The following is a 15218-nucleotide window of genomic DNA, read 5'->3' as shown; positions in this document are numbered from 1 at the left end:
CAAACAGTTTGACTGCTTCCCTTCATCTGAACTGCTTTCATCTGGACCTGTGTAAAATAAGCTCTGGTAAGTAATCACGACAGAGCAGAAAGAAAGGAATGTATATACAGCAATAGACAGCCTAAGCTGTAAAAACTGTAACCTGAGTCCCAGCAGCAGATCAGATATCAAGGCTGTAAGGTAGGGGGAAATGAAAGAGATGAAGGGGAGGGAAACAGGAGAGAGAGGGTTGGGGAATGGAAAAGTCAGCTTGGAAAATGAAGGACTAGTAGGAGGGCCCCCTCAGGGAAATTTGGCTCAGGGATTAGGGAATTTTATCATGGTGTACAGTGACCTACTCAAGTTTCAGCCCATGTTGGATTGAATTGCTTCCATTTGCTAGGAGTAAGAAAAAGGGCTGGCGTGTATGTGATTCCCTCTCCCCACCCTCCTTCCAGTAATAAAAAGCCACTGGGTACAAGTGTCTATTTTAAGTCCAGCAAATACAAGGCACTATGAATGAGTAATAAAATTACCTCATCATACAGATTTTCTTAAGATTGGCTGTTTGATAGAGCCTCATAATTTGTTCAGTAATGATGGAGGGAAACTCAGGCACTAGCTTTTCCTGTGTCACATCAGCAACATCACTTGCTGCTCAGTTTTAATATAACTGGAAACTGGTGTTGTTTGCTGTTTCATCATGGTAGATATTACCTAGCATTACCTAGCATTTTGCTTATCTCTCGCCCAATGTAGGCGACAGCTGTAGAAAATGTCAACAACATTGTGTGCAAAAAAGTGCATGGCTGCATAGTTTGCCTATGTTGAATTTCAGTAAAATTCAGTGATTTTTTTCAGACAGAAATATTTTGTTTCACTCTGACCTGCAATGTATTTCCAGTGTCTTAATTCCCCCCCCCCCCCAGTTCTTCCTTTCTCTTTGCTTTCCTTTCCTGCTGTGGATAAAGGATGCCCTTAGAATTGTAGTGTTGTCTCGTAGTGATGTGAATACTGCACAAGGTTTAGCATTTACCATATCAAGAATATAATACTTACATATGAGACGACAAACTTAGTATTTGCACATATATTTCATCTAATATAAGAAATTCAGAAATCCGCATCCCTTTTACTCAAGAGAAATCTTATTCATGTCAGAAAGATGGTTCCATATAAATAGATTAAGGTCACACACAAGTTTAATGCCAGATAATGATGCAACTGTCAAGAATGCAAGAAAAGTGCTTTGAACCATACGTAATTAATGTACATTTGAATGAATTAATGTGATTGCACCTATCAGATCGTACTGGAAATTTTTCTAAACAAACTAGACTGAGTTAATCTACACATTTACCTTCTTTGTCTATTGTGAGGATCGTGATTAATCTGTTTTATAATTTCACAGGGCTGTCTCCGTGAGCCTGTGGTGTTTACCTTGTAGATTCTCAATAAGTAATTTGTAACTAAAATAGGCTTTACTCCTGATGTCTCCATCTGTTATTATTTATTGGTAAACTCTGTTAAAGATTCTTACATTTTAACATTTCTTCTGGCGGTGATTGAAATATGTATCACAATATGAAAATCAGTAAAAAAAAGAAGGCTCTGACAAAAAAAGAGAGTGGGAGACATTTAAAATTATCCTAGAGAAATGAATCCCCTGATTAACAAAGACATATAGTCAAGGAACCTCATGACAGATACTATGAATATACTATTCAAAGATTTCATGAAAGTAAGGGGCCACTATAAAGCCTGGATGACTTCTACATCCCCCCTCAGTGTAGGTAGGTGGGTAGGTATATTTTTAGAAAATGCCAATAACCCTGGGAAGTGGAGCTGTTCATATAGGCTGGTGTGTGTTCGTTGACATTATTGGCCTCCACTCTTGAAACCCAACAGAAATAAAGAGAATGATGAGTCTCTCTCTCTCCCTCTCTCCCTCCCTCCCTCCCTCCCTCTCAAAATTTATTAGCTTCAGAGAGATGTTTAACTTTGTGCTTTAGTACTTAAGTTCACTCATGCAAGGAAGTAAAAAGAGAGAGAAAGAATTCACTCTGCTTCTTTCAAAGTCTGAAATAGGCGTTCAGCAACATAACCTAGAAGAAAATTATTCTGACAGACTTGTCTTTCGTGTTTCCTGTCTGCAATTGCCAGGTCTCACCCCTTGTTTCCTAGCAGAGAAAATGACGTATAAAAATTTGGAGAAGCACATATCATTGACATCTATATCTTTTAAGAAATGGAAGGAATCTATTATCAGTTATGCAACAGCAAGCCCTATGTTCTCTGCATGATGATATCACAGTAAAATATAGTCAATATACAGTACTGTGTAAATGAAAACAATTGCTGCTGCATTTTTAAGCCTTTAGTCTCTTAAGAGAAAGATATATAATCATATATCCACAAGTCTCCTTCTCTGTGTCATGTATGATAAAAATGCATATTCCCATACAGGATAACATGATAGTCTTTTCCACCAGCCAGATGTGATATGTGTGTGTACTGCAGAATCCAAAAGATTAAAGTGATGCATATTAAAAATATTGCAAAATGGTGGCCTGGGCTCCTTCAGGTGAAAATGAGCAAAAAGCAAAACAAAAACAATTTTAGTTGAACAGAAGGTTCTGTACAATTTGAAGGTTTTGAAGTAGGTTTCTTTGGCAAAGATAATTCTCTCCCAATTTGACAGCAGACAAGCGATCACCTGCTTTGTCATTTTAGGTATTCCTGGCAACCTGGTTTTAATGTTTCCTTGGCTTTAGTTGTTTGATTATATATGAGCCTTTAGAATCACAATTCAGAAAGTTATCAGTGTGAAATCAGAAATAGTAAAAAATATAGTGCTATCTGGCTGTCACAACATCAAGAAATATAAAAATGACTAGTGATTTCCCCATTTTCTGTTATTTTTATTGATGGCAGACATAACTATCATTTGGACTTCCTATATCTTTGCAATCCCTCTACAGTCTAGGCACAATAACTCTTGGCTGCCAATTCTTGATTGCATAGCATTGTGAAATGCAGTCTTCCTCTCCATCTCCTCTTCCTTCATGCATTCCCATTCAACCTTTCTTCATCCATTGTCTCCTTTTGAGTGCTCAAATTTATCCTGTCCTTAAAAATAAGTTTTAACCTTTCTTGACATTGCATCTTCCACCACGTACCATCCTCCTTTCCTTTCCCCCTTCATTTCTTTTTGAGTGTGTGGTGTGTATTTCTTTCTTTCCCCTCTTTATCGCTTCTTTCCCAACCTTTATACTCAACTGGAATCGTCGTATCCAGCATTTCCAGTGAATTTCTCTTTGTTTATTTTGAGTGTTCGTATGTGTCAGTGTGTCTGCATTCTTTGATGTTTGATCTCCAGTATTATACTTCTTGACACACAGCACGTTTCTATTCTTGGTACTCAGAACTGAGACTTGTCCTGGTGGCTCTTTCCAACCACTGATGCTCTGTTTTCTTTGGTGGCTGTTTCTTATCACTTAAGCCCCATACTGCATTACTGGGCCAAGAGGGAGGAGCCCATCCTGCAGCTGGGAAAGAGCTGCCTGCAATGCTGGCATGGAGAAGAGACACAGCAAGGACAGACCACATTGCTTGAGGCTTTTCACCTAGCTGCTTGCAACATGGAAGGGGCAGTGATGCAATGGTTCCCACACAGCCAGCGTCACACAAGAAGAGCTTGCTCTCTCATTTTTCCACTTGGTCTTCTGTTGTGCATCTACTGCCTTTCTTTGTCTTCTCCTTCTTCCCATCTATCTGCCTAGTTCCATGCTGCCTTCCTCTTCTATTTGTCAAGTTATTTCCCTCCTTCAGAAATCCTGTTTCTCTCACTATCTTAGCCTTAACTGGATTTCCTTTGCTGCCTTACTTTCAGAATTCTTTTGAACTGCCCCTCCCTCCCATATCTATTGATGATTTTAAAATTATCTGGCGGACAATTTCTTTTATCACATCTATTACACAGGTAGTGTAAAGTAAATGCTTCACCAGGGATGGAGAATCTGTGCCTCTCTAGATCAGGGCCAGTGCAGGATGCTTTGCCGTGTGAGGCAAAACAGCAAATGGCACCTCCACTGCCTTCATTTCTTCCTCCTTCTCCACTGCCTTAAGCACCTGGAGGCAGCCTGGAGAAGCCCTGGCATGCTGAAGGTGGCGGGAGAGAAAAAAGGGGACTAGAGAGGAGAAGGCAGCAGGGGGCAACAAGCACAGGGGATGGCAAGTGTCATAAGCCTCAGGGGCCTGGATTTGCCATCCCTGCCAGCTGTCCCCAGCCTGCCACCTGAGGCAACTGTCTCACCAAGCATCATGGGTCACCTGTCTCTGTTCCAGATACTGATGGGTGCCAACCCTCATCTGCCCCAGCCAGCACAGAATCATAAAACTGTAGAGTTGGAAGGGACCACAAGCGTCATCTAGTCCAACTTTTGGCAATGCAGGCATCTTCAGGGGTGATGGGAGTTGTACAGTGTCTAGAGGGGCACAGGTTCCCTGTTCCTGAACAAAACACTAGTTGTAGAAGCAGCAGCAGTAGTTCGGTATTCTATCCTTAAAAATGGGAACTGCTAGCTTGATCTCTTTAGGACTGCAGTGCACGTTCACGAGAGGTCAGAAAACAACAATCTTTATTGATTTCCAGGCATGCATCCAAACATCTATACTTCAACATGGAGAAGTACAAATCACACGAAAAGGAAAAATAGTATTTCAAATACCCAGAATAAATAAGTGTACAGCACATAATATCTACACTTGGATAACTGAGGGTTGGAATCACAGCTACTTATTCTGCAGAAAATATGGGTATTGCTATTGATGTAGAAGAGAGGCAAAACAATGCTGCAAAAGGGGCTATAACATATTTATAATGTATTCTGTAAATTGCAATTTTCCCATAATGTTGGGTCAACTTCACCAATGCAAGGTACGATACATTATAATACCAATTAGACTGTCGCCTCCTTCAGACTCCTCAGTGCTTTGCTACTGTTGCCATGAGCAGATACCCCACCAGAGCTATCATGGAATCTTAGAATCTTAGTGTTGAAAGGGACCCCAAGGGTCATCTAGTCCAGCCCTCTGCAATGCAGGAATCTCTGCTAAAGCATCCATAATAGATGGCGATCCAACCTCTGCTTAAAAACCTCCAAGGAAGGAGAGTCCACCACCTCTCATGGGAGTCTGTTCTACTGTTGATCAGCTCCCCTTAATCATCCATTCTGCCTACCAAAGCCACAACACATTTTGGTTCTTTAGGCAAAAGATGGACCCCAAGGGACATCTAGTCCAACCCACCGCAATGCAGGAAGCTCAGCATGCGATCCTCCATCGAATTTGAAACCATACTGGAGTCTGCTTAGCTTTGCAAATGTGCTAGCAGTTTCATTATTGCTGCACCACTAGGACTATACCATTAAATTGCATTTCTCCCATGTTGGTAGAAAGACTGCAATAATATAAACAACTGATAATTTTTTGCTACTCCAAAACATGCTGCTTGAGCATGTGAGCCTAAAGGCAGAGCCAATCCTCCTCCTTCCCTCTTCTTGTTTTAGCACCTCTGTTTTTTCTCTCTCTTCTTTTCCTCAGGCAGAATGGCATATCTTATTTTTCTTTCTATAACATCTTAGTATGCTTAATCATAGCAATAATGGTAACCTTCTGAATGCATGTCAAAAAAGGAAGAGTGTGTTGGAAGGAAACCGAATTGATATTGATTTATATATATGAGTAGTAAAACAACATTTTAATATGTAACTATTTTTGTAATATTTTGTTTAAGTTGTCTGCTGTTGCTTCTTTTTTGTAGTCCTAAAAGAGGCAATAATGGATATGCTACTCTATACTATTCAGTTAGGGTTTCCATATGTCTGGAATTTCCTGGACATATCTGGAATACTGTTGTCTCTAGCAGTGTCTGGACGAAAATCAGCAAAAATGTCCGGCAAAGTTCGGACATATGGCAGCCCATGTTCCATTTTTGCTGATTTTCCATAAAAAAAGCTCAAAAAATGTAATTTCCCAACAACTTTCCTGTCCGGATTTTCCCTGTTTGAAACATGGCTACCCTATACTATTCCTGCCAGCACCACTTATTTCTCAGCCACCATAGAAAGCATATCACCACACCAATTTTGTATGTTGTATCAGAAACTGTTAATTAATTTCATATACCGTATATGCTTATGGGGTCTGAACTGGAGGTGACAGACCAGGAGTGAGACCATGGTGTCACAGTTGAAGCACCTCCTGGTCCTGGGAGACAGCGGTGTGGGAGAAAGTGGGGAGTCTATTGACCTGTCTGTTGGCTGAAAAGCCTCTTCTTCTTCTGTCACATCTGGTGTACCTTTCTCTGACTTGTCCCCCTCCCTGGGCTCCTACCTTGCGGGCATTGTCAAACTCATATATCACTGGTCCCCTCTCCTGGGTTACTGTCTTGGTCCCCTGCCTCCACCCTACACTCTTAGGAGTACTGCCAGTCCCTGACACAAGCTCTTCTTCTTATGCTCTTAGATATTGCGTTAAAATATTTTTTCTCAATGGACTTTCTATATCCACACATCCAAGCTTTAACTAAATTTGTATTAATTCTATTACTTCTTTCCATATTGTGGTCCTGGCAGTATCCATTAAGCATAATTCATTGCACATTGCTTTACCACAGTGGTGTCCCAATGATATAATATGATTTCTATATACAATTATATTTAATCCCAAGCTTCCTCCAAGAATGGCAGGATGTTGTGGGGGGGGGGTATCATGTTGGCTGCATTTGCACAATATGCTAAATCATTGCTTGTTTTAAATACGGTTTGTTCCTTTCACAGAGGGGCAAAAAAGAAAGCTTTTTGTCCACTGGTTTCTAGCTGCTCTTGCCTCATGCATCTGTAGGCTGGTAAGTGTCTTTGGTAGAGTTGCCAAACAAACCATGTTTAAGCAACCCATGTCTGTTGGGTTCAGATGCAGTGCTAAGCCTTTGTTAAAATAGGTCACAATTTGTAAGCCAAAAAGCTATGACTTCACATTGTTGTTTGTTGCCATGCAACAATCCATGATTAATCTGCTGGGCTAAGGCCGGGTGTTCAAACAAACCACACTTTGGCTTAACAAATCATGACTTAGCGCTATATATGAACAAGGCTATTGCACCATCACAGCTATTCTGCGTGGCAGCTTTGGCTGAGGGATCGTGATTGCATTCATAAGTAATGCTAAGACAGGTTAAAGAAGACTTAGCAAACATTGGGTTCATGCATTCGCCCATCCTCCTCTGGTGCAGTTACATGGAGATCAGAAGTACGTGTCATAAACTATAGTTTGAAGCTAGCTTGTTTCAACTAATCACAGTTAAGATTAAGCACAGTTTAGGGTTCAATCTAAACACACTAAACTACAATTAAACTGAATCAGAATCAGAAGCTTCTGGTATCCTACTATCTTGGTTGAGCCAGGCTTTTAACATGGATTTTCTACATACAGTACACTACAGTCAGATGGAAGAGCTTTCCAGGGAATATACCTTTGTTACTAATTTTCCATGGAGACTCTGGGCACATTTTCTCAGGCTAGCACTAATGATGTGGGGTCATCACATCTTCTCAGAACATGAACAGCAGAAATTTGTTCCTCAGGAACATGCAGTGGTTCTGCCATCTAACACATTTTATTGTGGTTGTGAACAGTCTGTGATATGTGGTTGTGTGATGCAGTTTTAGGGTAGTGTGACTGGTGGGGTTGCCTTTAGCCCTGCAGGGGACACCAAAACAATGCTATAGAACAGAGCACAAGAGGCAGGGGGGCACTGAATTTTAGTGTTGCACAGGGCGCTGCTAAAATTTGAGAGCCCAAAGTCCACCACTGGTGTGACTGCCACAGCCTCTATGGCGATGACTATGACACCATCAGTGATGAATGGCATAACTTACTTTTATACCTAGTATCAACATTTATTTTTGTAAATAAAAGTTTAACCATAAGTAATAGTCATGTAGATTTTCTTATTTGTTTCTTATTTCATTGGTTGAATGCAGACAATTTATTTATCATATGGCAAATGTGATAAAGTCTGTCCACTTTTTAAATGTACTGTATACTAATATAAAGCAGTACAGGTGACCATGGCTGGTTTTGGACTATTCTGTAGTGGCTGTTGCTCCATTCCTGATTGCTGACAAGTTCTGTTGCTAAGGAGTGAAGGCTCTACCTGTTCCTCTGTGCATTTCTGCAGTCTTTTATCACTGTTTCCTAGTTCTTTGTTTAGGGAAAACTTTGGTTAATCTGTTCTAATCTCTGCTTTCTATCTTTTTTTAAAAAAAAAATAAGGAGATTGTGTTGCTTTTAAATCTGTGAAGTCCTTTACTGAATTTTAAGAGCAAAATGAACATCATTTTAGTTTTTCTTTTAAGCTTAATTTGTTTCCATTGTGGTATAGGCAACTCCCAATTTATGTGGGGGTTATGTTCCAAGGCACTGCATGTTTAAGTGCAATTGCGTATATTTGAAACACCACTGAAAAAGCCTGCACACACCCTGTTCCACCCCATCCTTTTTTATGATGTTTTCGGGTCACTTCTGGGTGCGGGTGCAATGCATGCGTGTGCGTTTGTGCACAAATCGGACGTGCCTAAAATGGTCACTGCCTGTATGTACATGTGAGCAAACCACAATTGCAACGAAAAGATCTAAGGCAACTCACCCCTCCCAATAATGTTCACAAAGGGTACAGTAACTTCAGAGGCATGACTGTAAAGTTTATCATTTTTTAAAAAATGCTCCTCAGCAAAACCTCAGTGAACAGAATGCATTTAAATCAGGGCTGGGGAACCTCAGTTCTGGGTGCCAAACGCGATCCTCCAGGCCTCTGTATCCAGCCTTTGAGATTCTCCCCTGGCCATGCCCCTTCTTCCCAGGCCCCCCCCCCAACAGTCCTGCCCCACTTCTTCCTTGAGTAATTTGGTGTGGCTGGAATGTGTCCTTGGACTGTGATAATTTCACTTGCTTACCTGGATGGAGAAATGGGCATGGGTGGAATCTAGCCTATAGTACATAGGTAAGAGTCACGTCTCCTGCCCCACCTCCTTTTCCTGTAGCCCCACCCATTTCCCCCTTTGGCCATACCCACCTACTGCTGTACAGCCCCTGGAAGACTGTGCATGCAGGATGTGATCCTCAGATTGAAAAAGGTACTCCACTCCTGATTAAAATATTTCAGAATACATAACCACACTCGGAAAAGAAATATGAATTTAACCATGAAGATACATACCACCTTTGTGTGTATACAAGCAACCAAATGGTGGAAAACCTTATCATGTGATTAGGTGTTGCCTGTATTCACTGATTAGCACAATTTAAATTTTTAAGTTGTACAAGAACATTGAAAGAGACACTCTGGGGAAAGTTTGCATGTCACAGAATAGTGGTGAGAGGGCTGTTAATTGTTTAAGCAATTACCTTGCTGCTAAAAGTGTTGCTGATGGTAGATTACAATTTGTATTTATTTTATACATCTGCTTTATATAGTTATGTGTAAACTTTGTCTTTCAACAACTGCAGCCTTGGCCATGCAATGTTCCTAAATATACGTTTAATGTTAAGAATCTGCATGGTGTCAGTAATGTTAATGAAGCTACTCATGAGCTAAGATTTGGCATGCACTTACAACTCCAAAACTGCAGCAGGAAAGTGTCTTCAGGCCAATGTATGATTGTAGTAAGCTGAGTTGGATTGTTGCAATGCACTCCTTTGTGCTTCATCTGGAGCTGCAATTAGTGCAGAATGCTGCAGCACGGTTGCTGCCAGGAGTGACACTGTCAGAATGTAACACCTTTGCTCAGAGATTTGCACTGGTTGCCGATTTACTACCAGGACAAGTTCAAGGTGTTACTATTAGCATATAAAAGAGCTCGGGACCAGTTTACTTGTTGGATTGCCTTAGTCCATATATGTCCACTCCTCAGCCTCTTTGATCTATGGAACCAATACTGTTACAGGCGCCACTTAGATTTCTTACAAGAGCAGAGAGATTATCTTTTTGTGTGGCAACCCTATTGACATCAGGCAGACAGGCACCTTTGTTTTACTCTTTTTGGTGCCTGCATAAAACATTTTTGCTTAGACAAACTTATCCAGACATGTAGAAATTACATGTTGTTGTTGTTTTTAAGCCACTGCTGATTGTTATCACCCTTTGAATATTTTGAATACAGATATTAACTGTTTTTTAATCAATAACTTTCAATGTTTTATTCTGTGTTGTTGCAAACTGCTTAGAAGGCCATTTTAAACAAACAAGCAAGCAGTATATACATTTTGTTTAATAAATAAAATTAAATGTTAATACTTGTTTTAAGAACCACCTTTATTAAGTGTGGTTCTCCTCCCTTTCTTGAGGGTTCAGAGTAGATTACACCATAGGAAGATTAATTTCTTACAGTATCCCAAGGCTTTAGGCTGAGCCATAAATAGTAATTTACTGTGTACCCTTATAGCATGTTATTCCTGCTGAAATCCTGGGATTGATATTGTTTTCTCAATGAAGGAGGTCAGTTAAGGACATATGCTTTATTAACTGTAGAACATCTGGAGAAAACAGTGCTTAAAGTTTTTGGACATGAATGGGCCTTTTCTTGAGCTATGTCCTCTTTTTGCTGAGTCAGTACAGAACTAGCTTCAAAACAGGCCTATAGGAAGTTACCGGTAATCACACCAGATAAATATGGAGGGTGAGCACAGTGGTACAACTATCTTACAGCCTATGTTTATTTCAATGAAACAATGAACAAAATTTATGTTGAGGAGCTGCCCTGCCTAATCGTCTATATGCTAAAGGTTATTACATTTCTATTAACTTTCTGGGTTCCTAGTGATTTTTGCATCACTCCTTGTAATAGTGAAGTTATCGGATGAGTACCAGCATGGCTGCAGCTGAAGTGGGTGCTACTGAGAAACAAGGAGAAGGTATTACTATGGTTGGGGAAACCCCAGGGTTTGTAGAAGTACAAACAATATTTTGCTGTGTGGTGTCTACCTGTGAGTGGCATTCAATGCTGTTCTTTAACTAATGGAAGAAAACCATCAATGGAATGAAGAAGGAAATACATTTTAGGTTCCCTCTCCCCTCAGGCCCCTAAATATGCTTAGACAGTTGAGAAACCTTATGGAGCAGATTTAGGGGGACATAGTGGGGTACACAATTGTCTTCCTCCAGGTCCATGTGGGGCACAGCTGGGTACACTAGCCCCAGGTGTGTTAAGCTGGCCCCCGCCAGGTACCAGGTGCTTTACACAGGCCTCCCTCCCTCCACTGTTCCACTGACAGATTCCTTCCATCTATGGACAAACAGCATTGGGTACAAAAGTGGCTATATTGGAAAATTTCTAAAGTACTCAGTCCATTGCCAACAGATGTTTAAGTCCTGTTAGGTTAAACAAATCAATTTCAGTTTTATCCTAATGAATTGCTAGTTGTTCATGTGGTATTGCTTTTTTCCTGTGAAAATCTTGGCATTGCTTACACATTCTACAATTCCTCACAAATAGGAATCTGCTAATCTGTGACCAGAATACAATTACTTTAGCTCTCTTGTGAGATGTGGTCATTCTTACATGTCCATGCACATGGTGTAGTATTTTCTTCCTCATGACCGTGGGGACCACAATTTGTGTGGCTTTTACAAATACCACTGAGATGTCCAATAGGTAATTATTGTAATATGCGTATGCTCTTATGACTGATTTCTTGGGACACATAACCTATTGCTTTAAATATATATTTAGAGTAATGTAAAAAGTAGAAAGCAAGCCCTTATTTATTTCTTGTATAACTGAGAGTAGCATTTAATCTTTGATGATCTCAGTTCTATCTGTGATATAAATTTGGGGAAATGGGGTGATAAGCCTTTATTTGGTTTATATGAATGTTTGATATTTTTTCTGATTTATCAGATTGAGCATTTATAGGTGGAACAAGTTCTTTAGAAAGTGATTGAAATGCAACCTTATGTAAGCTTGTGCAATCAGACTTCCTCTTCTTCTTCTCCACCCTACAGCCCCTTGTCATCCTAATCACCCAGAGTGTATTTTGATGGACTGCAGTTTCATCACTGAAGCTGTGATAATAAAGAAAATCATAAACCTAGTGGCCAGGACCAGCATTCCCTTCTCAGTTACTGAGCCTGATCGGCTTGCCGATCAGAAGGCTGGTGGTTCGAATCCCCACGACAGGGTGAGCTCCCATTGCTCTGTCCCAGCTTCTGCCAACCTAGCAATTCAAAAGCACACCAGTGCAGGTTGATAAATAGGTACCGCTGTGGCAGGAAGTTAAACGGCGTTCCATTGCGCCAGAACCAGTTAAGTCACGCTCGCCACAGGATCCAGGAAGCTGTTTGTGGACAAATGCTGGCTCCCTCTGCCTGAAAAGTGAGATGAGCGCTGTACCTCATAGTCACCTTTGAGTAGTGGTGAGTGCATAATCCGCATGCCATGCATCACTGGTACCACATCTTCATAAAATCATATTTTGGAATTCACTGAAAGACACCCTTGACCAGTAATTAAGTACAGGTTTCAAAAAATTTCTTCACAGAACTAAGGTCTTCACAAGTCTTTAGGTCTGTGACTGATGTTTTCTTCTGGCTACTGTGCAAGTGTCGGCATTTTCTTTCCCTCTGTTGTATGTAACGGTCAGAGCACAGTCTCCTGAAACTGGGATTCTTCCTTAATTAAATATTTTAAAGACACTTTTGACTATTTAGTATTTACCGTACTTATAGCTCTGTATATTTGTTTGGAGCATTAGATTTGCCTGTACTGTATTCCATGCTTCTGCCATATACTTGTCATTAGTGGTTAAGTTAATGGTTCAGTCTTTTGTGCTTTGGGGTCTCTTTTGTGATTGCATTTTTAAATCATTATTTGCTTACAAAGTATCCTTCTGCAGCCAGCATATGCACTTTCCAAGGCATATTTTGGAAAAAAAATGGTTACATCTGCTGCAGATTATACAAACACTGGCACCTTTTAATCTCATATTGTTGCTATATCTCTTTCACTGTTTTTGTAATTAATTGTTTCTGTCTTTACTGGCTTTGTACTCAAAATGCTCATCTCTTCCTGATTACATTCACTGTTGCTTGCTCTACTGTACTGTGCTGCTGTTTATCGGAATGTCCATGTATTCTATGCCATTTCTGCTGTCTGTGACATGTTTGAATTGCCTTTTCCAGTGTTAGATCAATCTCTCTTAATTAATACTTCCATTATTTTTGTAAAAAGTATTGCATGGGAAACCTACACCCTCGGTGGGGAGGGGGGGGCCGGGGGGAGGTACTGAGGACCCCACCAGCAAGCGGAGAAGCCTGTATTTCATCCCCTTCTGTGTCATCCTCAGGGTAGCCAATTTGAATGGCTGTAACATAGCTGAATTGTTTCTCAGGCACTAGTAAATCAGTCATTGTTCTTTGGCCGCTTTCTTGAGGCACTTTAAAGCATTTTATGGTAGCACAGGATATAAAATGCTGTGAAAAAAATATGTGCTAAAAATATCACTGACTATCAATTCTTGTACAAAAAATGATAAATAGCTCTCTTCCCCCTCATATTTTTCCTTAAATTGCAAATTTGTGAAGGTCTGTCATAATTACATGTGTCAGTCAAAGATTTAAATGCATTACAGTCAGTGTACGTGACTTGATAAATGAACATTAGTCTAGAGGAGGTGGGACAAACCTGCTATTTCACGGTACGGTGCAAATAGATTTCGATTTATGCATTCATCTCTAAGTTCCAAATGATTATTGATTGCATAAATAAATAGGCAATTCTTCTCTTTCAGAACTTTGCAGAAAACACCATGAATGAGCTCCTTGGCTGGTATGGTTATGATAAGGTTGAATTAAAAGATGGAGAAGATATTGAATTCAGGAACTACCCCGCAGATGGGGAGAGCCGACAGCACATTTCTGTTCTTAAAGGTAATGACATTTAATGTCCCTTTGATCAAATATGTTAGTTTTCTTGTTTATTTTATCAGTTTTAAAGGTGACTTCACATGCCAGTGACTTCTAGCAGACAAAATCCAAAAGAGTACAAAACTGAATAAAATACTAGCAGTTATGCATATATAAATCTGCAACAGTAGTACTTCTTCCTGAAATAATCAACTCTCCTGAAGGCACCATTGAAGCAGCTGCCAATGGGTTGAAAAATCATGAGAAAAAGCAGTCTTGTGTTGAACATTGCTGCTGTGAAATCTAGCAGTAGGTTTTTAGAGAGGTCTTACTTGAAAACAAGAACAATCAATTGTATTAAAACGTTTTCTAGAAGCCTGCAGCCAAAACAACTGGCCTACCTCTTAGTGCTCCTCATTGTCTCCTTAGGGTGGCCATGTCACAATGTTGTAGCAACAGTAGGAGACACTTGCCTCAGATAGACTTTAGATCTAACAGTACAATGCACCTTAGTTTTCTGGTCAAGAGTTCCAAGTCTTCCAAGCTTCCTTTGCCTGCCCACATCTATGCCTCCACCCCCACCCCCCACAGAGTCTTTTCATTTGTGTGTAATTCTATTTTACTCTGACTTTCTCCTTGACTCCTTACTTCAACTTCAGGTGCTTCTGCACTTGGGCTTTAGGTTGCTACACAGACAATGCTGTTCCATTATCAGCTGGAAGTAAAACTTAGAACTGTGGCTCCACATGTTGCAGTTCTTGCTAACACTTTGCAATCATTTGTGCACTACAAGTGGATCATAGATGAAATAGTACTGGTGGGCATAACTGCTCCCGCCAATCTAGCAGTTCGAAAGCACGTCAAAGTGCAAGTAGATAAATAGGTACCACTCTGGCGGGAAGGTAAACGGTGTTTCCATGTGCTGCTCTGGTTCACCAGAAGCGGCTTAGTCATGCTGGCCACATGACCCGGAAGCTGTACGCCAGCTCCCTCGGCCAATAAAGCGAGATGAGCGCCGCAACCCCAGAGTTGGCCATGACTGGACCTAATGGTACATAAAGGTAAAGGTAAAGGGACCCCTATGTACTCTTGTAACCAAATAAAATCTTTAATAAAAACATTTTAAAAAACAAAAAAGAACAAAAAAGAGTAATTATTGATTACTGCAGTAGCAGATAACACTTCCCCAGCCAGATCCTCTGTAGATGGCAGTAAGTAAGTGGTAGAGAGACAGAAAAGAGGACCAGTAGGTGGCATTTTAAATCTCTTGCTTCAG

The 15218-nt window shown here is 40.4% G+C and overlaps 1 protein-coding gene across 4 annotated transcripts in view; it reads left to right on the top strand.

Moving 5' to 3' along the window:
• The window catches only part of SOBP (sine oculis binding protein homolog), a 138502-nt gene that overhangs the window by 6201 nt on the left and 117083 nt on the right, over positions 1 to 15218 (top strand). For 3 of the 4 annotated variants that reach the window (XM_079971616.1, XM_079971617.1, XM_079971615.1), the window contains exon 2: positions 13828 to 13966. In XM_079971616.1, the coding sequence (XP_079827742.1) occupies positions 13828 to 13966 (139 nt within the window). Of the gene's footprint in view, positions 1 to 7111; positions 7291 to 13827; positions 13967 to 15218 lie in introns of those variants that run through there. The other variant, XM_079971618.1, reaches the window with a different exon arrangement.

Source organism: Podarcis cretensis (assembly GCF_951804945.1).
Source record: "Podarcis cretensis genome assembly, chromosome: 3".
In the NCBI taxonomy this organism is placed as follows: Eukaryota; Metazoa; Chordata; class Lepidosauria; order Squamata; family Lacertidae; genus Podarcis; species Podarcis cretensis.
Note: the sequence above shows the minus strand (reverse complement) of the source record. Positions and strands in the feature narration are given on the sequence as shown.